The 26,492-nt window shown below is 32.5% G+C and overlaps 2 protein-coding genes across 2 annotated transcripts; both read right to left on the bottom strand.

The window, feature by feature from the left end:
• Positions 1-754: 754 nt before the first annotated feature.
• On the bottom strand, positions 755-24,039 carry LOC126758822 (uncharacterized). Its single transcript, XM_050473206.1, has 4 exons — positions 23,945-24,039; positions 20,421-20,851; positions 1,739-2,019; positions 755-1,670 (listed from the first exon to the last, which is right to left on the bottom strand). The coding sequence occupies exons 2-4, from the start codon at positions 20,519-20,521 to the stop codon at positions 991-993; spliced, it is 1,062 nt and encodes a 353-aa protein (XP_050329163.1). The 5' UTR covers positions 20,522-20,851; positions 23,945-24,039; the 3' UTR covers positions 755-990.
• Positions 24,040-25,100: 1,061 nt separating this feature from the next.
• Positions 25,101-26,261, bottom strand: LOC126757938 (tRNA methyltransferase 10 homolog A). Its single transcript, XM_050471863.1, has 2 exons — positions 25,461-26,261; positions 25,101-25,402 (listed from the first exon to the last, which is right to left on the bottom strand). Exons 1-2 carry the CDS (start codon positions 26,233-26,235, stop codon positions 25,221-25,223), a joined length of 957 nt encoding a protein of 318 aa, XP_050327820.1. The 5' UTR covers positions 26,236-26,261; the 3' UTR covers positions 25,101-25,220.
• Between the last annotated feature and the right edge of the window lie 231 nt (positions 26,262-26,492).

The raw sequence follows: 26,492 nt of genomic DNA, 5'->3' as shown, positions 1-26,492 counted from the left end.
CAGAAAAAATATTTAAAAAATCATAAAAAATGAAGATTTACATAACTTGCCATTATGGAATACAGATATCAATGTATATGTATGGTAAAATCATAAGAGATAAAAACAAATATTTTATATTTTTGCAAATTAAAACAAAAATTCTTAATATTTTTTATAAAATTAAATTCGTATAAAAAATAAAAATAAAAGAGAAAAAAACAAAGAAATTTCCCACCAAATTTAAAAGATAAAAATATAAAAACTAAAAAAATTGGTCAAATTTCAATTAAAAATAAAAGTTAAAAATTTTGAAAATAAAAAAAAAAAAAAATAAAAATTTTAATAACAAATAAATAAAGGAATTTAAAAAACAAATGGGAAAATAAAATTATCGTTTTTCTTGTTAAAAAACACCGCCGAAAAATTGCGTCCAAATAGATTATCAATGTTGAGGAAACGAGTCATAGCATAAAAAAAAAAAGATATTATATTGGTTTAAACTGAGATCAATATTTTTAAAAGTAAATTGGTTGTAGGGGCAAATATGTATACATATGTATGTCTTTGTAAGTTTTCAGTATTATTTTGTATGTTAAAAAATTGTAATTATTGTTTGAAAAGGTGAATGGTTGATATTTAAAGGATGCATCGGGAATTTAGTGGACTACAAACAAATTACGGATAAAATGATTGCCAAAAAATTAATGAACATATATATAATATAGTAAAAATTATAATAAAATAAAAATTATAATAAAATTAAGTTTATTAATTAAACTAAAAAAAAAAATAAAAAAAGCTGCTACTAAAAATATGATGCAAATCCTTTAAATAATAGTCTATATATTTTAAAATTCATTAGCTAAAAATAAGTACAACTGTATTTATTTTGAATTGTGTTTCACTTACTAATTACCTTTCCTCGCCAGTATACTAATATATCTATAAATATATGTATGTACATACATATATTATTCTTTGGACTCGGGAATATTATAAGCTGCGTTCCTATTCGTGATCGATGATCTCAAAGTCACTTTCGGAGGAGCGGTCTTCCTCCTTTACTTTGCTTTTGCTACTGTTGTTGGTAGCTACATTTTTGTTTCCTAGCCCGATTAGGCCGCTGACAAGGCTAGGCAGTAGCTTGCTGCCACCTTCGAGTAGTGCTTGAGCGGATGTTGTGGCGACTAAGGCGGCAACAACGCCATCATTTGTGGCGGTGTTGACTGGCTTTGCCGAATCGGTAAAATTTAAACCTTTCGACAAATTCTCCTCCGATGATGAGGAGGAGTCAGACTTAAAGTGACACTTCTCAAAGCGTATATTACTGGCAATTGTGCGCGGATCTGCATTTAGTTCATCAACATTGATGACCGGCATCAGATCATCGTCATCATCTGTGGAGTTTTCATTCAACTCCGGTATGGAGTCGGGGATTAAAAGCTCTGATGGTATATCATCACTTCCATCACTAGCGTCATCACCATCATCATCTTTATCATCGATGTCCTCCGTCTTTATAGAGTATGAGGCTTGATCGCTTGCACGTGCCAATAGCACAAGATTATTTGAGCTTGTGTCTGGCAAAAATTCATCATCCGTTTCGGACTCACTGTCCGTACCTGTCTCTGTGCCGGTCCCTGTTTCGCTACCACTGTAGTCGTCATAATAGCGTTTGCCACGGCGTCCTAAAATATAAAAAAATATATGCATAAATATTATTGATGGGATATTTTATCATAAAAAAAAAACTTACGCTCTCTTCGTAAAGCCTCATATTCAACCTTATTCGCTAATATAACCGCTGTCGCCACTAACACCAGGCCCAGAGAAAGACCTGTTAATATCGGACCACCGAACGCAAGGATTCCTCCAACAGTAAACAAGGATGCGCCGAACATTTTTCTATTTTCTTTGCGAAATTGGTCAATTTTTTGCAATTCAGGCGGTGGTATAATTCGGAAGTTGCAGCGCGTCTTATAAATCCAGTAGAAGAATAGCGATAGAAAGAAAATGCCTAATGGACGAAGGTGTAGCCTAAATAGTTAAAATAATTAAGACAATATTAGTATTATGTTTATTATAATATTATGTTCACAGATTTAAAAAAAAAAAGTTAAAAACTTGTAAAGGGTTAGCGTAATATTTTATTAAAAAAAAACAAAAATCATAATAGTTGTATGTGCAATATGTAAGTGCATGTACCAGCTGATCAAATATGACCCTGATCTGATCAGTTGAAACTGCACGCGTAAACCGAATTGTACAACATTTTTTCCCCAGATTGGTAAATGATTTTATGTATGTATGTACGTGTAGAGTTTGATCTTCATATGTCAATTAGTGTATTTTTGACAGCTTTTTATTTACGACAGAAATAGTTGGCGATTTTTACTACGGAATTTATCTAACAATTTCGATAACATCGAAAAAGATAAAGAAACAGTGCTTCAAAATCAGTGTTGACATCGGATCAAGTGAATAGAGGATCTCCATAACTCTTATGTTTCGACTCAGCACATTTTGGTTAATATTTTGGGTATGGAGCGTGTGCCAAACTGGTACCAAACGACCTGAATCTTGAATGTTTTGCTTAAACGACGTTAAGTAGAGGTCTCAAAATAGATGCTTGTCAACTGAGGACCCTACAGTCATCAAACGCTACATTACTGGTGACGCGACGTTAGTTTAAGAATATGACTTCGAAACTGTGCAAAATGTTGAGAGAATATGCCGCTCCAAAAATGAACCGAAACCGAAAAAAATCTAAATTCGCTAAAGGCACTGAGGTCTATTCCAGCCGAGGCTTATAGCAAACGTAAAAGAATATATTTTGAAGCGATAATAGATTTTTTTATAAAATAAAGATTTTTTATTCCGTTCCCGTTCCGGAACGAATACGGATTTTTTATCGAATCAATATTTTATTTTATTAATTTTTACATGAACATTTATTTTATTTGCTTATCAGTCCGGGTCAAATTTGATCAGATGGTGTGTATGTAAAAATTGCCTACATCAATGTATATAGAAGTATTTTTTTAACGAATAATATCTAATATTATTTAACGAATATAATTTTCTATCTTTTGAAATGTAATTTTTTTTGAAAATAATTATATCATAATGTTTTTTGCAGTTTAATATTATGGGCACCATTGCCAGATGTAACTTTAATCAAAACGCATGCAACATACATACATACATACACATGCACATATGCATGTACATATGTATATCAACACATACTTATTTTTATACATTTATGCTTAGTTAAGCCACTAAGAGGTGTTCGACCTTGATGCCATACATACATATGTAAGCAATATATGCAATGTTTCAATTCCATCAGCATTAGACTGCTTACAATTTGCTATAATTACCATCTACTTTATATATGTATGTATGTAGTATGTATGTATGTACATATGTACTCTATTAGAATATACATATGTACATACATGGTGTTATAATATATGTACACACTTATAAATATATACAAATATTCATAGGCTTGTGTGCTTGCAAACAATACGGAACCAAAATAAATGATCTAACTTTGTAAGAACACAAACAAGCACCGACTGCAGTGTCAATAACAATAACAACACAAGCGAAAATAACAGATTGCTGGCAACAACAACAAAATTCACTTTATCGAATTATCAGCTGATTTTTGCGACGTACGAGTGAATATATTCCACATACACACTTCGTAAACACGCATTCATACACTGAGCCATAGATAGAGATGTGTGTGTGTGTGTATTTGTAGACAGCTGTCTAGGCTGGTGTGTGCAGGTGAAAAACGCCACACCATTGCTCATAACAAGAGGAATACCGCGTGAAATCATCAACCGATAAGACAAAATTAATTGCAGGCACTCACACAAACCAAAATACAAATTTATACGTATACATACGTAGGTGTATGAATGTACATCAAGTGTGCTTACACAACGCGATATCACAACCGTTTTGTTTACAAACACAAAATGCGTTCTATTTATTGTTCTTGATAAACTTTCATATAGTTTAAGGTAATTTTACTTAAATTCGTTGATTGTGTTATGCGTATGGTTCATGTATGTACATACATATGTATGTACATATAGACTTTCTCAATATAAATTTGTACATACATATCAATTAACTTTTGCAAAAAAATAGCTTATTTGTAGAAGACTTTTCGCTCAATAAAAGCCAACAATTAATGGGCGTTGGAAAACAAAGCGGACGATACACAAATCCATCTACACATGTGTCTACTTATGTACATACATATGTATGTACATATGTATGTGCAAGAGCATGATGTCAATATTTTAACAACTTGGTTTTGATCTGCCAGTTTATATGGCAGCTATAGGCTATAGTAGTCCAATATCGGTGGTTCCGTCAAATGGCCAGCTTCTTGGTGAAAAAGGATTTGTGCGAAATTTCCGATCGATATCTGAAAAAATGAGGGACTAATTCGCGTATACATATGTATGTATGTATATATTACAGACAGACAGACGGACATGGCTAAATCGACATGTGATCATTTTTATATGAAAAATTTGTAGGGTTTCCGGAGGCATTCTTCGAACTTAATATGCCCTGTTCAAGGTATAATTGGAATTTTTATTTTTTTCTAAGTGAGCAAATTTTGGAAAAATAATCTTTAACATCACAACAACTAAATTTGATTTTGAAAACTCACTCAAAATATTTAAAAAACTATGATGTATTTTAAAAACATTTTTTATTATAATATACATACATATATTAAGAGTTAACAGTTATAAATATTTTTTTAATTACCTACTGATGCACTTACATACATACATACATATGTATGTAGTATGTAGATGTATGTAAGCATGTATATTTAAAATGGTATACTTTGAAAAAAAAATATGAATTATAAAAAAAGTAAAATATTTTAAAAATACTTTAAAATTAATAAAAAAAAATTTTGATAGCTTAATTTTAAAATTTAAAATTAACCCGCAAATGTAATTTTTAATATTACAATTTTAAATTTACATATTGACTTATATTAAAAATGCCAAGCATTAAAAAAACAGGCACTTCTGCTTAAAAAAAATATAATATACAATTTTAAAAAGATCTCAAAAATTGATATAAAATTTTTTAATGCTTCATTTTTCAACAATTTTTAACTCATTTTTCAACAATTTTTAACGCATTTTTCAAAAGTCTAGTTCACAGTATACCTTTCAAACATTTTACATTCATATGTACATATGTACATACGAATCAAATTTTGTATATTTTGTTTCGAACCAAACACGTGTGAACAGGTTTAAATACGCATTCAATAAAGTCTCACACTTGCACGGAACAACGTTTTAAATTTATTCAAAAATCATTACTATGACTCCAATGTTTTACGCATTTATTTGGAGCCATTAGATTAGAAATAACAAACAGCTGTTTTCCCAATGTTGAATGAACAGTTACTTTTATTCTACATAATGGCGCTGACTGTCATCGTTGCAAGTCAGCTGACCGCACAGCTGCTACAAATGCATTTTCGAATTTTAGCTTCATTTGTATGATCTTAGCATTTTATTTACACGCTTGTAAGTCAATTACAGTGCATATTCGATTCTCATTTACACGCTGTAGCCACTCACTAGCTGCGTTGACGGCACATGCGCATTTACACTGGCCACCGGATGCGCAGCACGATAAAAAAGCGAAAGAAAACAACAATGAAACAAAAAGTGTTGTCGTAATTACGCCATACTACAACGTACTACATACATATGTATATACGAGTTATTTCTATGTGTGTAGGTACATACTATTTATTCACAAGTTTTATAGCTTTTTTACAAAAATTACAACGGCGGGAATTCTCGCTAAGCAAAAGTACCAAAAATTACGACTGCCAGCGAACGACTAACTGACAAAAATCAAACAAAACTCAACTTAGGTCAATACAAAACTTAATGTAAACAAGTTATTCTTGTTTTTGTTTGAGTTTTTAATTTTGCTTAAGATAAAAAGTAGTTAAAACAAATTCGTAGTGAAATATTTAGCAATTTACCATAATCTACTCATATAATGTACATAGGTATGTATGTATATCGCTAAGTATAGTTCTAATCTAAGTCGGTTTTGTATTTGTATAAGCAGGAAGCTTAGAAGTACCAGTTATATTATTTAAAAACAAAACCAGCTGTTTGCGCCGTCACTCAATTGCGCCCAGAGCGAGCGAACAGAAGAAGAGGCGACGATGTACGCTCGGCTGTCACTGGTCAGTGTTGTTTTCTAATATATAATTAATATTATTAAATAATAAGTTATTTCTTCATTCCTTCAGGGTTTAATATACATAAGTATGTAGGTTCTTCACTGATAGTCTCTCCAAAGCCAGAGTGCTAGAGAAAAATTTTTTATGACTCAACTAAGCTTAGAAATACTGATTAGAAATTCCTAGAGTGATAGCTGTCAAATCAAATTAAAAAGTTCTGATTGACATTGAATTGTGTCTTCGCGCAAAAGTGCGATGCAAATTTTCTGGAATCACCTTTTTGAATCATATCAAGAAATAGACAACTTTTTATGAATTGTTGAAGAAAAATATCTGCCAAAAAATATAGTACGAGGAAAACTGCGCGCCCGGGAAAAAATGTCCCCGAGCTCGCTGCTCTCTCGTTCACTGAATTTGACTCAGTATACTTTTTGTTGGAACCAATGATCAATGCTGCTTAACTGCCTATGACTGATCATTTGGAAATAGAATTATTGGTGAGAAAAGGCCGAAATTTTTATACGAAATTGGAACGAGAAGGTGATATTCATAACACCCAGACGCTATGGCTACAAATTGTGACAAAAAAGCACACGGAATTTATAATTAAATTCCCCGGATAATGAAATTTCAAAAAAATGTATTTTGCTAAATTGGCAGGACTGTCATTAATTACTATGCCAAAAATGGCCGCGGTCTGTCAACCGGTTTATTTACAGCAGCTTCTTAAGTTGGTACATCTTAGTAGTGCGTTGCGATTTTTACAATGGATAAAAATATCGGACAACGGCCTGGACGACCTTCGACCTCTTCAACTGATGAAAGTATAAAAAGTGCTTGAAAATCGTCAGGCTAGAAATTGCAAGAGAGTTCGACATCTCTCGCGAGTCCGTTCGAATAATTTTGGTGGATATTTGGGTATGAAACGCGTTCTTGCTCGACCTCGTCTCGATAAAGCTGAATTTTTTTCAAAAAGAGTACCAAAAACAGGTCTCTTTGGACATCCTTGATCGTACGAATTCTGAGCCCACATTCATTGAGAGCACTATAACTGCCGATGAGACATGGATTTATGAGTTTGACATGCAAATAAGTCAACAATCATCGGAATAGAAGAAAAAAAACGAGCCGAAACCAAAAAAACCACCCCAAATCTACTCAAAAATCAACGTAATGCTTATTGTTTTTTTCGATATTCGAATTTAAAGCCAAAAACGCAATGAATACTATCGTTCAACCACCATATTCACATGATTTGGCTCAGTGTAATTTTTTCTTATTCCTCAAACTGAAATTAGCGCTCCATTGAACCCATTTTAAGCTGATCGAAGAGATAAAACAATTCACTGAAGGATCTGAAAGCCATCCCAAAAAGTGCTTATAAAAAGTGTTTCAAGGACTGGAAAAATCGTGTAAGTGTTCTACATCTTGTTTCCGAAAACTTTTCCGTCACTACCAAAGCCAAAATTTCACTCTATTTTATTCCAAATAAAAGTTCTTTAACTTTATCACCCGATGTATAGTATGTATGTACATATATGTAAATATATATTTGGAGTACTACGCACAAAAAAAAACAATAAAAATAAAAATGAAAACAAATAATAAAATATACTTATAAATGTTTACTATAATAGCAAAAACACCGTTAAAACAGAATTATGCTATAAACAAAGTCCAAATAGCGAGTTGAAGGTCGCAAAGAATGATGAACTCGAAACTTGTTACTATTAACACTGGCTAACTGGAATTTTAATGAAACTGGCAAAAAAAACAAAATAATAGGCAAGCATTAGCAGTGCAAAAAGACTAAATTTAAAAGCAAAGAAAAGAAATGAAAGAATTTTATTTGCATACAAAGGCAGTACTTATATAGACTCTTTGAAATAAGTATAGTATATTCCATATACTTATAAGTGTATTTAAAGCACAAATGGCAAGTAGTTTTATGCCTAGAAAAAAGGAAAAATACTACGAGCTCACAAGTTGCATTCAGAGACGTCTTGGATTCATTAAAGGGGCGCACATACTAACGCTGGTTGTTAACGTAATTTATGCGCTAATTAAGTAATTTAAACAGGTAATTGATTAACTGACATTTAAGTTATGTCTGCAACACAAAGGCAAAGCAAATACAAAGCGAAAACAGAGATAAATTGCATTAACTGTAATATTATCTGAAATGAGCAACAAAACGGCACAAAACGTGTAGTCTATTTAAGCTTAAACTTCAAACAAAATTGTCAATTAATTTCGAATCATATTTAAGTAAATAATTAACTCTATAATAAATTAATACAAACAATGAACTCTTCTTTAGTTAAAAAGCAAAACCCCCTAAGGGCACAATTTCATTGCTTCAGAACTCTGGAAACCCAGATTGTATCAGCTTCACGTTCGTTACTGTGTGCAGCTGCAACGCCTACTGTGTACACATGCTCACCTTTGGCAAGATAAAAAGCATGCGGAATTGGAAAGCAACATTTATTTATTCTTTTTCGTGTTTCATCAATGTGGAATTGCATAGAGTCACGTTTTTTTAATTGTGAAGAATGTGCGCTTTGCTCAGTAAGGCTCACAGGTTAGCGATTCATTTGCGAGTGTTTATAGTAATTAATATAAGCGATAAGTATATAGATAGGTATTATTATATATCAATATGTATGTATGTATAAAAATACTACGGATATACATATATTGTACAATAAATGGCCTATTGTGAGAATACTTGCTTTTGTGGAGAATAACATGATGCCCCCTAACTTTACATGGGAACACACGCAAATGTTCAATTGTATGGAAAATAGAAAGCGGAAGCGTTTTTTTAACACGTTTGGTAAATAATTAGTAGTGAAATATTTCTTTACCAACCAAAAAAGTGGGATTAAAGAAAAAATTGGTGTAATATTTTTTATGATGGTAGCTGTTCATCCGGTGAATTTTGCCATGGAAAAAATTTAAAGACGAGTTTGCTTGAAAATTTGTGTGTTTCAATGGATGAAAATATTGAAAAAGTACTTATTGCAACGCCAGAACGTAAGGATAACTCCTTACAACATCATATAAAGTGAAAAAATTCGTGTTTTAGCTGAAACCTTAACTTAGAACTTGGACGAAGGAAAAAAACTGAAAATGGGATTTTTGGCAGACAATTTTACAAAAAAAAAATTGAAAATTTCACTTTTTTTTCAAATACTTGTAATAGAGAAAAAATCCAAATCAAAAGTCCAAGTTTTTAAGAATTGTATCTCAAAGACCTGTGTAAAATTTCATGAAGATCGGTTGAGTAGTTCTCGAGAAATCTTGCTAACACTTCAAAACACAGTTTCGAGAAAAACGTGTTTAAAGACGGCGCACTTAGCCTCGAGCGCACAAGTTCTCTAGGCTGCATCTCCGAAACCATTATTCGAATCAACTTGAAAACCTAGGACAATATTCTAGAGGTGCTGTAGAATTTAATAAGATAATAAAATAATTGATTTTTTAAAACCCGTAAACCCATGTATCCCCTTAAAAAAGAAGTCTTCTTTGTCACAAACAAATGTATTTGAGTAGTACAAAGCACTCAATGAAGGTTGCGAAGTCATTGAAAATGAGGGGCACTCCTCTATTAATGACGGTGAGAACAAAAAAACCAAAGAAACAATACTTGAAAATCGTCGTGTTGGCAAGAGATCATTCCATAAGGGGATCGAAGCCTCTATATATTTATTATGAATCGACTACACACATTTTATGTTAATGTTTTGGTATGAAGCTATGAATGAAACCTAAACTCGTACACGGAACTGAATAATGTATTTTTTCAAAAATAAAGTCTGTTAGAGGTCTCAAAGAGATGATTGACAACGTAACTAAGAAGCCTACATCCAACTTATACAGCATTACTGGCAGTGAGACGTGTTTTTATGAATATACCGTCGTAACCGCTCAATAATCTAGCTAATAGCGCAACAAAAAGGTGCCGAAAAAAAATAAAATTCCTAAAAGACTTTCAGAGTCATCTCAGCTGAGGTCTATAAGAAGTGAAGCCGATAATAAAGTTTTGTATTAAAATACGTGAACATGTTTTTTGCTGTCAGTCCGGTTCAATTTTGATTTCTGTCAGTTTCAGCACATAAAATGGACATTCACCTTTTTATTATAATTATAATTATTATTTCTTAAAATACATATGCCATTGTATAGTAAATAACAAAATTAGAAAGTATTAAACACCTAAAATTATTAAGTAGGCGTTAGTCTCTTCGCATTTTTATGGCAACAATCCGTCACTTCTGCCAGTAAAATGTACATATGTATGTATGTACACAAGAATATATGTACATATGTATATATTTTTACGATCTTCATACATTCTCGTACGAAGATAGATATATTTTATTACGTTATTTGTATTTAATAAAAACATTGATTAATTATTATTTATTTTCTTGTTTACTCTTTATAGAAAGGTGTCTATATTTGTACATATGTATATGTACATATGTCTTCAATGACAACGATAACAAAGTCAAGGGATTTTAGCAAGTGAAATCACTTATCTAAGTGCAGAATTTTTATTATTAATGTGTAAATAAAATATTTCAATTAAGTGCCTCAAAGTGAGTGATCTCCTAAAGCCATACAAACACTTGCCAACTTTACACCTATGAATCTGACCCACATAATTTCTATTAAAAACTAGTAGCTTAAGCTATTTTATTTTAATTTTTTGCTCATAAAAATAAGGGGCCTACGCAATTCGCAATAAGAGGCACGTTTCCGTTGTTATCATCTTCTTTACTGGCGTAGAAATCGCTTACGCGGTTATAGCCGTTGCTATCAGCAATAAGTAAAAGTAACTACATAGTTGCTGTTATGTACATATGTATGTGAGAATGTTTACCCACTATTGAGGTATGTATGTATGTGTATGTATGTACATAAGTATATGTAAATACTCATGAGGTGTTCCGCTTCAATTTCAATGTGCGATAAGAGCAAGAAGTGCTTATCAAGCAAATTTGTATTTGAACAAAAAATACAGTGTTGTGCAGCGAATTGGAAATGTAAACAAACTGGCTGAAAGAAGAAATGCGTTTAGCGAGGATATATTTTTATAATTAAAATAGTTCTAGCCAGATCATGAGATATTTGTATGTATTATATGCCTTAATTCCACATGCCTCATTAGAAAAAAATTATTTAAAAGATGGACAAAATTTAGTAACTGCTATATCTTTACTTTCGAAGATATATAACTAGCTGGCTACATATATAGATAGCAAGTTCAATACACCAAAACTTGAGAAGTGGCTAAACGAACAAGCAATCGGTGTAAATATAATAAATTGCCATACTCAAACTCAAAACTATAAAATTTTAATTAAAACTTGTGAGAGAAAAATAAAAATGTCACGCCACTTGTATTTACCGCAACGCTGCCAATAAACTTAACATCACTGTAAGTGGCTGAGTCAAAATGTGATACAATATGTATGTATGCTAATTATGTATTTATATTCATTTGACAGAAATATTTATTTGCTTTTCTAGCGGCGAATGTAAATACAGAGATAAGAAAAAGAAATATATATATACATACATACATACATATGTATGTACAAAGTACATTTGTTGAGCTTTCTTTACACTAGTCATTTGCGAGAGAATGTATGAGAGAGTATGTTCATAGGTAGGCAAGCGGACTGTATTACATGTCTCTTTAAATACTTAGGAACATTTAAGAATTATGTAAATAAATTTGTGCTTATATCTGCTCTGTTCTCTTGTTAGTGAGCGTCAAAAGAACACTCGCTTAGGTAATAAAAATGTTTGTTAAGGGGTTACGTGGGTTCCCTCGAGTAAAACAGTATAACTATCAATATCATCAATAGACAAAAGTCCTTCGTCCAAGTCTTCTAAGAATTGTATCTCAATCTGAGTAGTTCTCGAGAAATCTTGCCAACCGACTTCAAAAACACAGTTTCTAGAAAAACGTGTTTAAAGACGGCACACTTAGCCCAGCTAGCCTCGAGTGCATAAGTTCTCACGGCTGTATCTCCGAAACTATTACTCGGACCGACTTGAAAATTTAGCACAATATTCTAGAGGTGTTGTAAGACAATAAAAAATTCGATTTTTTTAACCCGTAAACCCATATATAGCCCCTTAAGAAAAATCGGTTCATTTATGTGACTTTAGAAAATCAAACGTAAAAAATATTTCGAAAATCTCAAGGATTTTTTATAGAAAATATTTCAGAACACCAGTGAAAAAAACAGAAAAATAAACATATCAGATTGGAGAGATATAAATACATCGAAAGCGACTTTAAAAATAAGAATAAAGCCTCTAAGAAATTAAATAAAAGAAGTGAATACCTGTGTTCTAGTATAACCTACTTGTCAGCATTTCTTCAAATCCGATAAGAAAAAAAAAACATGTTTATTACATTTTTAACCCAAACAGGGTACTATTAGTTATGTTAAGTTTAGCACGAAGTTTGTAACAACCAGCAGAAAAATTCGAACGTACAAGTATACCGATCTGAAATTTTGCACACTTTTCTCCTCAAAAAGCTGCTCGGAAGCGTTGATATCGGAAAACTTTGGAATCTACATACTACATACAAACTGAACAATCAATTTCAAGCTGCTGTATGGAAAACTTTTTTATTTGACAAGAAAGCTTCACATGGCATGGATCTTAATCCTATCCAACGCTATAATCTCCGAAGAAATTGTTCAGATCAGATCACAATAGCACATAGTTTCTATACAAATTGATCAATCAAAATCAAGATCGTCAAAATTATATTGCTTTGGTGTAACCGAAATTACCGTGTTTTCTTGTTTTCATTAAAGGTTGTAAAATACGAAAACTGCCATTGTTCACCGTTGTTTGTTTATCATTGAACGATACGTCATGGCAAAAACAAAGTTGACAGCGCATTATCGAATATTTACTTGGCATTTTTATTTTACAACTAAAGTAAATAGTTTTTATACAATGCATATACTATGTACAATATAATATATACTATAAAACATAGCTATCTGTGTATATGGAATTTTCATTGAAGATAGTGTCGGATAAACGAACTCAAATTGGCGAGCACACAAATTCGTAAGGAATTTTTTTAAAAATATCCAAATGACGTGTGCTCGCTATGTTTACGTAATATTAAGGTAAATACAAATTTTCTATGTTACATATGTAACTTACCTAACTAAATATACTACATATATGGGAAGGGTATATAAATGCCATCATTTATGTAATTCTAACCTCAACAAAATTGACTTTCGTAGCTGATTTTCTTGGCACCGTGCGAAATCATTGCAATTGAGCAGGAGCCAATAACATCTGTTGTGCTGCTAGTAATTAGGTGAATCGTCGTCGCGCTACACCTCATTGCATCTTAGAAAGGTGATGAGCATGGGTTTAGTCATACACACACACACACATGCATGTAGTCATAGACAAGTCAAGTGATAAATATGTTTGTTGTGTGAGGATGAGCGATAAAACACTACGCTTGCATAATTAACTGCAAATTGACTGTTTGCGGCAATTAAATTTCGGTGCTACACAAAAACACATACTTGCATATACATATATGTATACAGTATACAGGAAAGACACATTTATACAGTGTATGTGTCGAGCTAAATATAAGGCAGACACATTGTAATGATTTTCTCCATATTTTCCTGATTAGTTGTGTAATAAGTAGCAACGGTAAACTATTTCTAGAAAGGTGTGAGAATTATACATATTAAATATGTGAGAGTGCACACACATTTTACAAGTAATCTGTGACTTTCATTACAGTGCCCTTGTCAGTATATGTAGAAGGTGGAGTATATAAAAAAATACATAAATACATATTTTCGAACACGTAACCTAAACGGGTGGTTGGGAAAAATATTGAATTGTCGATTTTTCCGAAGGTATACGAAAAAATTGACGTATACTCCACAGCAGCTGTGTCTATCACATATGTACATAACTGTAGCCACCCCTCTTCACCCTACATATACCACCCTTATATTTAATCCGTACAATATTTAGTCATGTTTCCAATAAGCCGCCTAAAACTGTATGTAGGCAATAGAATTATGTTTTATACGGACAATTTAATAAATGCTTAATTCATTGCGTATAAATAAAAATCTATTTTGCCGAACACTACCTAGCCGTTAGCAGCAAAATTCGCTCTGTAAATATTTTATATACATATATTTGTACATATGTATGTATATAACAATATATAGTATGTTTCTAGAGTATGTAGTTAGCATTAGTGGTGAAGTAATACAATATAATATTTACGTAGACTGAGCTTCAAGTAGTCTTTTAAATATTATACAATATGTAATTGAAAGGTATTTCTTGGAACTGAAGTACGACCTTGAATTTTATCAATATTATAATATTAATAATAATTAATTACATATTTTATAAAAATGAAAACTATTGTCAACAAATCAAAACAAAGCACTTAATTTTCATAATCTATAAAGATTTCATTTGTTTTAACTCGTCATAATGAGATACAAGCACAATGTAGAACCTAGTTTCGGTACATTCACATGATTCTACGTTATCGAATGCTTTCTTAACCAGTGAAGCAATGTCAGCTCGGCACAACCCTATTCGGAGTAAGTTCATACGTTCTTCGACATATCTCCAAGCGTATTTCAGACAAGAAGAGTTTTCTCATGGAATCTGTTTGCTTTTCGGCGTCGGCAAGAGAAGGCCATGACAAACACCGTATTTCGAAATACATTTTTAACATAGTTCGTGAGTTCTTAACCAAGAAAATCCATCTCAATCTAACCCAACTTTACTGTCTCTCTATTCTCAGATCTTATATCCAAAACTTTTTATTATTATTTAATCGACTTAAATCGTTGGACATTATTATACCTTGCACTGGGTATATCAAGTTTGCGAACGAAGTTTGTAATATCCAGTAAAAACGTCGGAAACTCTATAAATGATCGACGTAACGAGATGAGCAAATTTCGCCTAGTAGGTCTGCCTGTATATACGCGAACTAGTTTTTAGTTTTTGAAATATCGATCTGAAATTATGAAAATGCAATAGGAATATGGCACTACAGCATTTCTCAAACAAACGATGAAATTTGGTTTTATTGTCTAAAACAACGCTATAATCTCCGAATAAATTGTTTAAATCGAATCAGATAGCAATACTGGCCGATCAAAATAAATTTTTTTATGGTTAACTATAGCATATAGCTGCCATACAAACCGACAGACCAAAACCCAGATAAAGATCTCTTTATAATGTCTTCGGCTATAAGAAATGCACTTGTGAAGGGTATTATAGTTTCGATCAGCTGAAGTTATTCTTTTTTTATTTTTTTTATAATTCGCAATATATTATAAATATGGACATTGTATAAAGCCTTGCTCTTTTATTTAATATTCCGCAGTTTTGATATATTTTATGAGCTTACGATATTTAAGAGAGAAAAAACTCCAAACATTTAACCCATTTAAACAAAGTCGTTTCTTTTAGCTGAAATTTTTAACTATAGCCATAGCAAATGCATGAATACAAGTACGTATGTATATATGTATGTATGTATATACGACTATATGTACATATATAAATTAATGTAAGTAATCGCGCTGTCGGCATCGAAATGTGTCAGACGACGGTAAATTGATATAAATATGCGAAATGTGCATATGCATACATATGTATATATTTATTTTCAAGAGGCACGTCGCAAAGTAAAAGTACATACAAAGCGTATATATTTGTACATAGCATGTTCGTCATATGAGTATGATAATATTTTGAAAAGAAAACTACAGAGTACATTTTTGAAAAGCATCAGCCGATTTCGGTATTAAAATGCATTACGAAAGAATATACATATACATACATATATATATGTATATGTATATAGTTGCCGCTGACTTCCGGTTTTGGAGATATTTGAACTTTAAGTTATTAAAGTTATATATTTAAAGTGTTTCGTTGATTTATAATGAAGTTACACTTAAATTTTCAGCTTTCACATGAACCAAGACTGGCGTTGGCTGCCGCATTTCACAAAAAATAACCGCCGAACCAAAACCGAGGCGGTTTCTTAAAAAAAAAATTACCCTGTTTGATCCATCACCGGGGTATATTTAATTCTTTTGCGTTGAACTTCGTCCAACTTCGGGCTATACCTACTGGAACCAGCACCTTTTTGTGTTGACTACCTTCGGCCGCGCTTCAAAAAAATTACTCCCCACGAACCAACACAGAGATCTTTTCAGTTCTTTTGCATAGAACTGCATTTTGCTCTTCCCGGTCCAAACCGACGTGTACACGTAGAGCTTCCATTTGCGTTGACTGCTTTCGGTCGCGATTCAAAAAAAATAAACCTGGTCGGACCAACACCGAGGTCAGTTCTTTTGCGTAGAACATCCTTTCGAAAAATAAAAATAACCCTGGCCAGACCAAAACCGGGGTTTATTTTCAAAAAATTACCTTGGACGGTCCAATCTTTCGCGTAGAGCTTCTCTTTGCGTTTGCGGCTTACGACCACCTTTCACAAAAATAACACTGCCCGGTCCAAACCGGCGTGTATTCGGTTCTTTCGCGTAGAGCCTCAAAAAAATAACTCAGGTCGGACCAACACCGAGGTTTTTTCAGTTCTGTTGCATAGAACTTCTTTTCAAAAAATAACCCTACTTGAACCAACACCAGGATGTATTCGGTTCTTTCGCGTAGAACTTCTTTTCAAAAAATAAAAATAACCCTGGCCAGACCAAAACCGGGGTTTCTTTTCAAAAAATAACCTTGGTCGGTCCAACGCCGGACTATATTCGGATCTTTAAATCCGAAATCGAGAGATGCTATGCTAAAATCCAGCCAAAAGACATTCTGTAATTATACATATGTACATGCATACATTTATATATACTTTTTTGAAAGCACTCTATCTACAAATTTATGAAAATATAGACATAAATATGTGTGAAAACTACATATGCAATAGATGTGAATAACTCATTTTAGATACATTTTGTTTATTATACGTATTATTTATTGAAAATGCCGGTGTAAACCATTATAACCATGTATCTAACGGTAGCTACATATTCTCATATGAACGCACAAAATTCGAGCCAACAGCCAACAAGTCACATGCAAGTACACTGGGCAGACGGACAGCTTTCAAATCTAGATAGACACACATTCATCTGCAACTCAATGAGCACATTCGATATTCATATACTATATAGTACGTACTATATATGCTACATATTTATATATACATTTTAATTTGTATGGCCAGCTTCTCCGCAGTGTCATTGCAAACACACCCACTTGCACTACCATACCAGCAATTCACTTTGTATGTATATGGATATATGTACATATGTTTATATGTATGCACATGTGCAATACCAGTATTTTCGTTTTCATATTGTAAAACAATTATTGGCCCCCACTTGAGTCCGTCGCAGCCAAGCGGTGGAGTCACATGTTGCTTGTCATCACACCGGCACGCCGCTGTCGCATTTTGCCTTTGCCTTTGCCTCCGCCTTTGTTTTTGTTTTTGCATTTATTTTTATTTTTGTTTTGGTTTTTATTTATATTTTATTTATTGTTCGTTTTTATTCACTTTTTGCGGTAGCAATTTTGTTAACGATAGAACGATTTGGGAACAACTCGTATATGTACGGTGCATACGACGGCTTCCGACGACTTTCAGTTCTTTGACCCAAATTACGCGTTAAAATAAGATAAACCGAAAATAAAACGCACTCTTTGTCAATATCGTACGCTGCCAACCGATCTTTAGTCAACAGACATCAACAAGCGCCTCCACACCCCCACTTGGCAGCCGAAATTTTACAATTTTTAATGGGTGCGCGGCTACCTCCTGTCGTAGCTGCGACATGCCGACCGCCTTCTTTCGACTTTGCTGCGTTTCAAATATTCGTGTCACACATTATTTTTAAATGAACGACTTTTCCGTTGTTATTCACTTTATGTTGTGGAGCCATTTTTGTTGTAATTTCTGTGTCTTAATTTTCGCTTTGTTGATCAACAGCAAATGGTCAGTGCGTCAACGTATCGCCTGCTTTTTGAACACATTAGAGCGCAAATATCGTTGGCAGACAATTTCCTCCAATTATGGGTTTGTTATTATCTCGCATAAAATATATTATATATGTATGCATGTATGTGCATGATACATAAATACGTATCTGTTTTGAGTATTAGGGTGCAACCATATTTTTTGTCAATAAAACAGGAAAAAACCTTAACTTCATTCCAACAAAAGATATAATTCCCTTCAAAAGAGTATAAAAATATATTTATTTAGATTTTGATAGGTTAGTTTGTATGGTAGCTATATACTATAGTGGTCCAATCTGAAGAATTTGCTGTAGCGTTGACTTACATAGTATGTATGTATGTAAATAAAATTTTTGTAGCTATATAAATGTAAGGTTAGATCAGGAACTGAATGATACCTAATGGCACTTACTCGAACTGCTAAAATTTTGTAATGTGATAACGTACTCGATATAAAGTGATATGTTTTAGATTTTTTTGGAAGAATCAGCATGTCTGCTTAGAAACTTATGAAGAAAATTGCTGTGCTTTCAGTTTATTTAGAAATGGGAATTTTAGCTCTCCGTTAGGTAAAACTTTAATTACTTTAGTGCTAACTCATGTTCATTCCTCGAGTCGAATGTATAAAGCATTATTATTAGGGTGACACAGAAAAAAAATGCATAAATATTAGGACTTTTTCCAAAAAAAAATATAATTTCCACTAAGAAATTATTGAGTGTAAAATCCCTCAACAACCAATTACCGCAAGTGCATGATCGTAACAAGGCTAGTCGTAATACCGAAACCCATCATCGAAATCGAAAAGTTTAAGATAAAGTGTTTGAAAATTATCAAGTTGTGATTAGTATTGGCATATCAGAGGATCTTAACATCTCTTACACACATTTTGGTTAATGTTTCGGGTATGAAGCGTATCAATGGTAGGCTCGTTCCAAAAGACCAGAATCTTGAATCTCTTGTAAAAAAAAAACAACTTCGAATAGAGGTTGCAAAAGAGATGCTTGATTTGATTGATCCAACAATCTTGCGAATGGCGCTCCTAAATGAGGCCAAAACGGAAAAAAACTAAAGGTTAAAAAGGAGCCTTTAATGAATCCTATAATAAACAATTGTATTAAGGTTCGTGAAAATATTGTTTTCTTCTTGGTCCAGGTCATATAGTCCATGATCAAATAGTACATACATATGTATGTATGTATATTTGCTTACGTTTAAACCCATATACATTATCAATTACAAATGTGTGCCTCCCTACATACAGATGAGTGTATATATTTATTACAAATAAGTCACTGGTTGATTTCAAATCACTAGTTTGCTGTGACCATGAATGTACCAAAAAAGTAATCAAGTAATCGCAAAAAATGTAAACGGCTATATACATATATGTATGTATTAGATGCGTATATACATACATACATATGTAAGTATTAGATGTGTATAGAGACTACTGTATGTATGAACATTTCTTGCAAGTCGCGCACTGGTTTCAAGGTAATTAACTCGGGTTATTACTCCGTAAAGCGATGGTTGATTTGCCACACACCAAACTATATACACAAGTATATTTACTATATAATTAAAAATGTGTTCTACAAAAAGCGCTTAGAAATTTCACAATATCATGTTCGAATAGCGAAGAAGAAAATTTGAGCATATTTGTGGGGAAAACGGCAACAAATCCAACACTGAATGTAGTAAATAAGACTAGAGAATCAGTATAAATGTACACACAAACAAGAATAATTCGTTGGAATACAAAATTAAAATTATATTGCACAGCAGAATGTTCTAATGTGCCACTAATTCTTCATTTCGCAATTAATAATACAATGTATGCTTTTATATTTTGTTCGAAAAATTAATAATACTGCAAATAAAATATTTAAAAGCAAAGCAATAATATGTGCATGTATATGTATGTATGTGTAGGTGTATGTGTGGGTAGCCAAAAATTTTATGAATATTAATATTTTTATGAAATTTGTATGAATGAATGCGTGCAGTGGGGTAATTTTGTGTAATTGTAGTTGTCATAGAAATTTTTGGTAGGAATACTCACCATGACAATGCTACCAAAGATATCACAATCGCTGCGACATTCTTCAACACTAGCCTCCATGGTATGGAAATATTTGACAATTTCGCCTTTACCGCTTGCATTGTGTTTTGTATTTAATTATTTGTTGTTTTTATATTAATTGACTTTTATAAAAAACAAAAATTTGCTATTTTTGTTAGACACCACACTTTAATCGAGCACAAGTTGAATATTTAACGTATTAAAAAATGCACAACATAATTGCAATTCTTGCCCAACACACTGTGTACTATTTGAACTTTAGTGTAATATTTTTTATTTTTTACTTTTTGGTTTTTGCAATTGGTATTTATGAAGTATTGCTGCACCAAATTCGTAGCACTTCGTCGATCAGCGCGTTCTCATACAAAAATTGCTGGTCGCTGACCAAACTTGCGTTGTCACTTTCGTTTCTAGAGAGAAATTGAAAATTGTGAATGAAGCAAACTATTTGAAATAGACCGCAATATACATATGTATTTACAATATATAAAAGGCTGCAAATGCAAAGCATGTATATATGTACATAAATATAGTGAAAAGCGCGAGAATGAATGATGAAAACTCGAACCTTCCTTGGACCAAATTTTTGCGCAAAATATTAACGCCAGCACAGCGCAAAGGAAAGAATTGAAACAGCGACTTTTTGGCAAAATGACGTTTTTATAAACAGAAAATGTGTATATACATACTGTACTGTGTATATGCACAGCACTACAAAGATCACACCAAGAGTAAACTGACGCGCGCCATATTTCAACAAAACAAGAAACCATATTTTATTCTATTTATTATTTTTTTTTTTAATCACATTTGCGGCTAAATCTCGTGTTTTCTTTCATGTGTGTACATATTTACAAAAATGGATTTATGTGTACTATTTCGAAAACAAGGCGAAGAATAATGCTGGCATTTTACCAAAAACGCAAAAATTTAGCATATCGTACATATTTTGTTTTGGTAAAAATTGTTTTCCATTTTTGAATACATACAAAGAAAAAAGGAGAAATAACAAAATGGAACTGCAGCCAAAGTATAGGAATAATAGGAAGATAGAGAGTTATGCATAAAAATGGAGTAATAATATAAAATGGCGTTTATTACTCAAATTTTTATTTAAAAGTAAGAATAATAATAGATAATTCACTGTATTGGTCGTTCACAGAACGGAAATGGGTAGTTTTTGTAGTCATAACCGAAAAATGCACATGTACAATATATTGACATAAAACTGTACATCAATACTTCCTTTATCGAGAGGGTTCGAAAAGGACCTTATGTATTTACAAAGTAAATATATTTAGTCTGCCATTTTGGTACTTTATTTATAGGCAAGGTTCGAAAAGGACCTTATGTATTTGCAAAGTAAATAAAAAGTCGACCATTTTGGTAAACGATCAAGCCTGAGTGACATACAGGTATAATGTAACTCACAAAATGTCTAAGTGTTTTGACGGTAGATCCATCAATGATTTACCCACACACATAAATATATGTGCATACGCACGTGTATACATATAATACTCACATGCATAAATGTATGCACATATCTACCCAAATATACTTTTAGAAAGCACTGTGTTTTCACAAGTAGATAAGGTCGCAAGTAGGTATATGACTTTGGGTAGATCCTAAATAGATAGATACAAATGCATAGCAGCATGGCAATATCCTAATTCTACTAAAATTTTAACATATGCATGGCATACGCTTACAATTGATGGATTTCTCTGTAAAGATTTTGCAGATTACACTGCAAACAGATTTTTCTTTGTTTTTTAAATGTGACATTTCAAATAACATTTCTATTTTCACACAAATTTATGTATAAAAATTTAAAATCTGCCTACCTTCTTAAGGGCGTACCTAACTTTTGTGTTGGAAAATGAGAGTAATTGTGAAACAACGAAGCGATGCCTTTTGCTGTAACAACAGCTGACCAGATAAGGTTTCCAAATAGGCTAGGTAGCCGTTTTTGTCTAACTGATATGTATCTACACATAGAAAGCTGATAAAATAGTTAAATTTGGAAGCGAAATAAGCAATTTTTATGCATATATCTTATATTTAATATACGATAAGTTATACAAAATGTATTTGTACGAAAAATAGCATCTGTCAAATAAAAATAAGTATTCGTTTTATAGTTTTACCGCTCTACCTGCATTTTCAGGTACACGACGCCATTATAAATATAATACAGGTACCGACACAGGGCACAAAACTGCAGTTTAGAAATAGTTTACACTGAATTCGTAAATTTTGAACGAAAACTTCTATTCAAGAACTCTTTAAAGATTACTACCTAGCTACAACTTTTGGGAATCATTTAGCTATGTCGAATTCAAAGTAATGGAGTTTTAAGTATGGCGTCTTCTATTACCTCCCGCTGTACTGGACACACATGGCGTACGGTATACATACATAGGTGCAAGACGACGAAAAGGCTGATTTTTATATTCACAAAGATACATATGTATGTATGTAAACCTATATATGAATGTATTTAGAAAAGCTGTTTGGCCTTCGTTGTTGTCTGTGGTTATTGCGTCGCAGGGCCGCAAATGAAAATGTTTTCAATGTTTGATATTTCTTTTTAACAATGTATGTACGTATATAAGGCGTATACAAATGAATATTGATGTATTATGTATGTACATGGAAGTTGCGGCTATAGTTTTAGCATATTTTATATTGCTACTGCAGCGCTTCGCAAGAAGAACATATGTACATACTTATATTTATAAAAATATTATATATATTTATATAACACTGCGCATCATGTTGTCGAAAAGAAGTAACTGCATTAATGAATTAATAGCGGTTTGTATGGAAACTCCATAAAATGTCACGCACCGGTATAGAAATACACACGCACCTACATACATACATACGCAGGCATAAATTAAATAAAAATTACGTACGTAATTTAGAAAGTATTCATTCTTAACGACATTATTAAAGTTGAAATTCAAATGCAAGCCAGTACGCAACAAACATATGTATGTATGTACATACATATGTATAATATATAATGCCCAGACGCGTTTGTTCCAAACATATGATTTGATTGCAGGCGCAACTTGTATTACATACATACATATGTACATATGTATATACTTTCTTTGTTCTTAATATATGTACCTAATTATTGCACAGCTTAAAAGTTGTCGTAAGTTTTTCATTATAACAAATTAATATGGAAATGGAATCCATTCAATTTGCGGCACACATTTATTTATATTCCTTTTTTGCGCATTTAGCGCAGGAAAAGAAACTCAATTGCGTCAAAACACAATAAATGAAAGATGAAATTGCCAGAGGGCGGAGGCACGAACGCGCTGCAGCCCGGGACGCATACCGCACGATATCAGCGGCCTTCAAGGCATATTATGCGACCTTAACAATATGAAAAGCCCTATCTAAGATATAGTAACAATTTTGCAAATTGATGTGCTATTCCTAAACTATGAATTTAAGGGTTTAAAAAAATAAATTTCACTCACCGTTGAATCTTCACACAAAAAAACGCACGAATAGAAGTTCTAAATAAATTTAAGTTTTTACCGCACTGTTCGAAAATCGAAGAGTAACTAAATTGACCATGGTGTTTTCGCTTGGCTTGTATCTTGTCCGCTTTTGTGTATCTTCGCATTTGCGCGATTTCTTTTGCATTTTGTTGTTATTTTCATTGTGTTTTGTTTTCCTTGCTTAGCATTTGCTCTCTTCTATTCGAATTCGCGTGAGTGGGAGAAGGAAAATTGCATCAGCCGGTGCATTACAAACAGAGTTGCATTTTCAATAAATTTAAAATTTAGTAATGCCTTCTTAACACCGATGTATGCACATGATATATCAAGATATGTAAATGTTTTATATTAAATCATTGGAATATAATATATTGGAAATAATATTTACATTGTTATATTATTTTTAGGATATTTATACCATTAAATGCAATGCAATCTTATTAATAATTGAAGCTGCAACATAAAATGAAATACAAGTTTAATATTTATAAATAAAAACTGGAAGTCTACATATTTTAAAATTTTATGACACGAAAACTAAGAATCAGTTTCTTAATAAACTTTTGCACTTAATTTTTTATGGTAAAGCCGTTTCTAGGTTGAAATAAATAAAATATACGATCATATGTTATTTTGAACAGTTCTCAGACTCTTATTCACAATGGATTGACAACCATTCTCCACGGGAGCCAACCGAATCTAAATTATTTACTAACGGCTAGTTCACATAGAATTTTTGGATCGCTTTGCGTCAGGCATTTTTTTTGACAGAAAAGTGCGATGTACGCATCTATATAGTATGTTCACGTAAAACTCTCATTTTTACGAGAAAAGCACTGAAAGCAAAGCGTTCATTGCTGCACACCCTTTGTTTTCTGTGCTGTTTCAGTGTGAACTGTCACGTAAAGCGAGGAAAGTTATATGTTAAAGGATGTTAGATTACACGAAGTTCATATAAGCAACTAAGATAAATTGTAATCGCGGTAGACTGAATTTTAAAATATAAAACTAACGTGTTGTCTTTAGAATATAATTCCAAAATTTAATGCACATTTAGTGGTACTGTGCCATGAAATCTATGCTTTATTGCTTCTTTAACCCAATTTCATGGATTTTCAAAAAATACTTTCAATTGTGTTTATTCTAGCTTTTTACGGCCAAAGTGTATATATTTTTGCTTATACCATTCAAAAGGTTTTTAATATAGTGTGGAAAAAGTTTTTGCTCCATAATTCAAGAAATCATTACGACGTCAATTCAAATCGCAAATGTTATCAGCAATTATTTCAGTGTTTGCAACTCCTTTGTCATTCAAATGTTTTCCTGTCTCTTCTAAATTTAGTTTAGGTTTAGCCCCCTTTCTTTCAGGTAACGTTTCAATAATGGCTTCAGTCCACGACTTTCCTTCCGAGACCCGCAAGAGTATTTCAAATACTGAAATCATTTGAAAATCGTTAAATATATCGACATCATTCTTAATCAAATAACTTACCATGAAATGTACTAAGTACTGCACGTGTTTTCATATTCACGTGTTCGTTTAGTGGAAGACGCGCTGTGTGTAATCCGTTGTCAATTGCTCGTTTATGACACAGACCCTTATGATGATTGTGATCCACTAAACCTCCAATGATATAGATTTTACCCTCCTCAATACTATCCAGCACAGTATCCGATTCACATGTCAGGTATATTATATTCTCTTTAGGAAAAACTTCCATATGTGTTGTATCAAAGTGATATTTCAAATGCCAATTTTCCCAGCCATCATTTCGCTTAAGGCTAGTGTGAATACGACCGTCAGTTTTAATACCAGTTAGGTGCAGTTGTCCTGGACATGTTGAACGACGATTTATTGTATAAATACGTAGACATTGTTTTATGCATTTCGCCACGTCGCGATCATGCATCAATTCATCGTAGTCTAAATCAATTGCTACACTAAGTTTGCCCAACTCTTGTTTATCAACCTCAGCTTGACGTTTCTTCAGCTCTTTACGTGAAGGACCATTTCTAGTGGGTAATCCTTGAGCTTGTGCTTCAAGTCGCTTTTGCTTTTGTCTTTCACGTTCTTTCAGCCGACGAGCCTTTTTGAATTCTTCATACTTTTCCAAACGTTTTTGTTTCTTCAATTGATTTTTGCTTAGAGGATTTGGTGGGGTTTCTCCAGGCCCATGCAATTTTGTTTCACATTCTACCTGTTTGTTTTTTTCATCATCTTCAATTTTTTGCAATTTTGCTTGTGGCTCCAAAATTTCTTCGGGCATTATTGTTTTTATTTATTTTCTTACACGCTGTTGAATCAGCTGATGGCGATTTGTGGAACGTAAAACTATCAGAAATTAAACAGATATGTTATGAAGACAAATGCTGAGAAGAAAATGAGTGCCCTACCCATTTCAATCGGGTGTAATAGTATTTTTTGCAAATGAAATTCCATTTATGTCGTTTTAACTATGATTTTACTTCAATAAATTTCTTGTAATGATGAAGAGATAATAAGTATATTTTAAATATGTAAAAA

The sequence above is a fragment of the Bactrocera neohumeralis genome, chromosome 5 (assembly GCF_024586455.1).
Source record: "Bactrocera neohumeralis isolate Rockhampton chromosome 5, APGP_CSIRO_Bneo_wtdbg2-racon-allhic-juicebox.fasta_v2, whole genome shotgun sequence".
NCBI classification, from domain to species: domain Eukaryota; kingdom Metazoa; phylum Arthropoda; class Insecta; order Diptera; family Tephritidae; genus Bactrocera; species Bactrocera neohumeralis.
This window is presented reverse-complemented; position numbering and strand designations above follow the sequence as displayed.

Bases quoted from the DNA above. Each gene is read 5' to 3' on its own strand.
- LOC126758822 (XM_050473206.1), bottom strand. From the start codon at position 20,521: ATGCAAGCGGTAAAGGCGAAATTGTCAAATATTTCCATACCATGGAGG. The intron at 2,020-20,420 runs GTGAGTATTCCT...TTAACTATTTAG, and splicing joins TCTTTGGTAGCATTGTCATG to GCTACACCTTCGTCCATTAG. The intron at 1,671-1,738 runs GTAAGTTTTTTT...TTTATATTTTAG, and splicing joins TGAGGCTTTACGAAGAGAGC to GACGCCGTGGCAAACGCTAT.
- LOC126757938 (XM_050471863.1), bottom strand. From the start codon at position 26,235: ATGCCCGAAGAAATTTTGGAGCCACAAGCAAAATTGCAAAAAATTGAA. The intron at 25,403-25,460 runs GTAAGTTATTTG...AAATGATTTCAG, and splicing joins AGTACTTAGTACATTTCATG to TATTTGAAATACTCTTGCGG.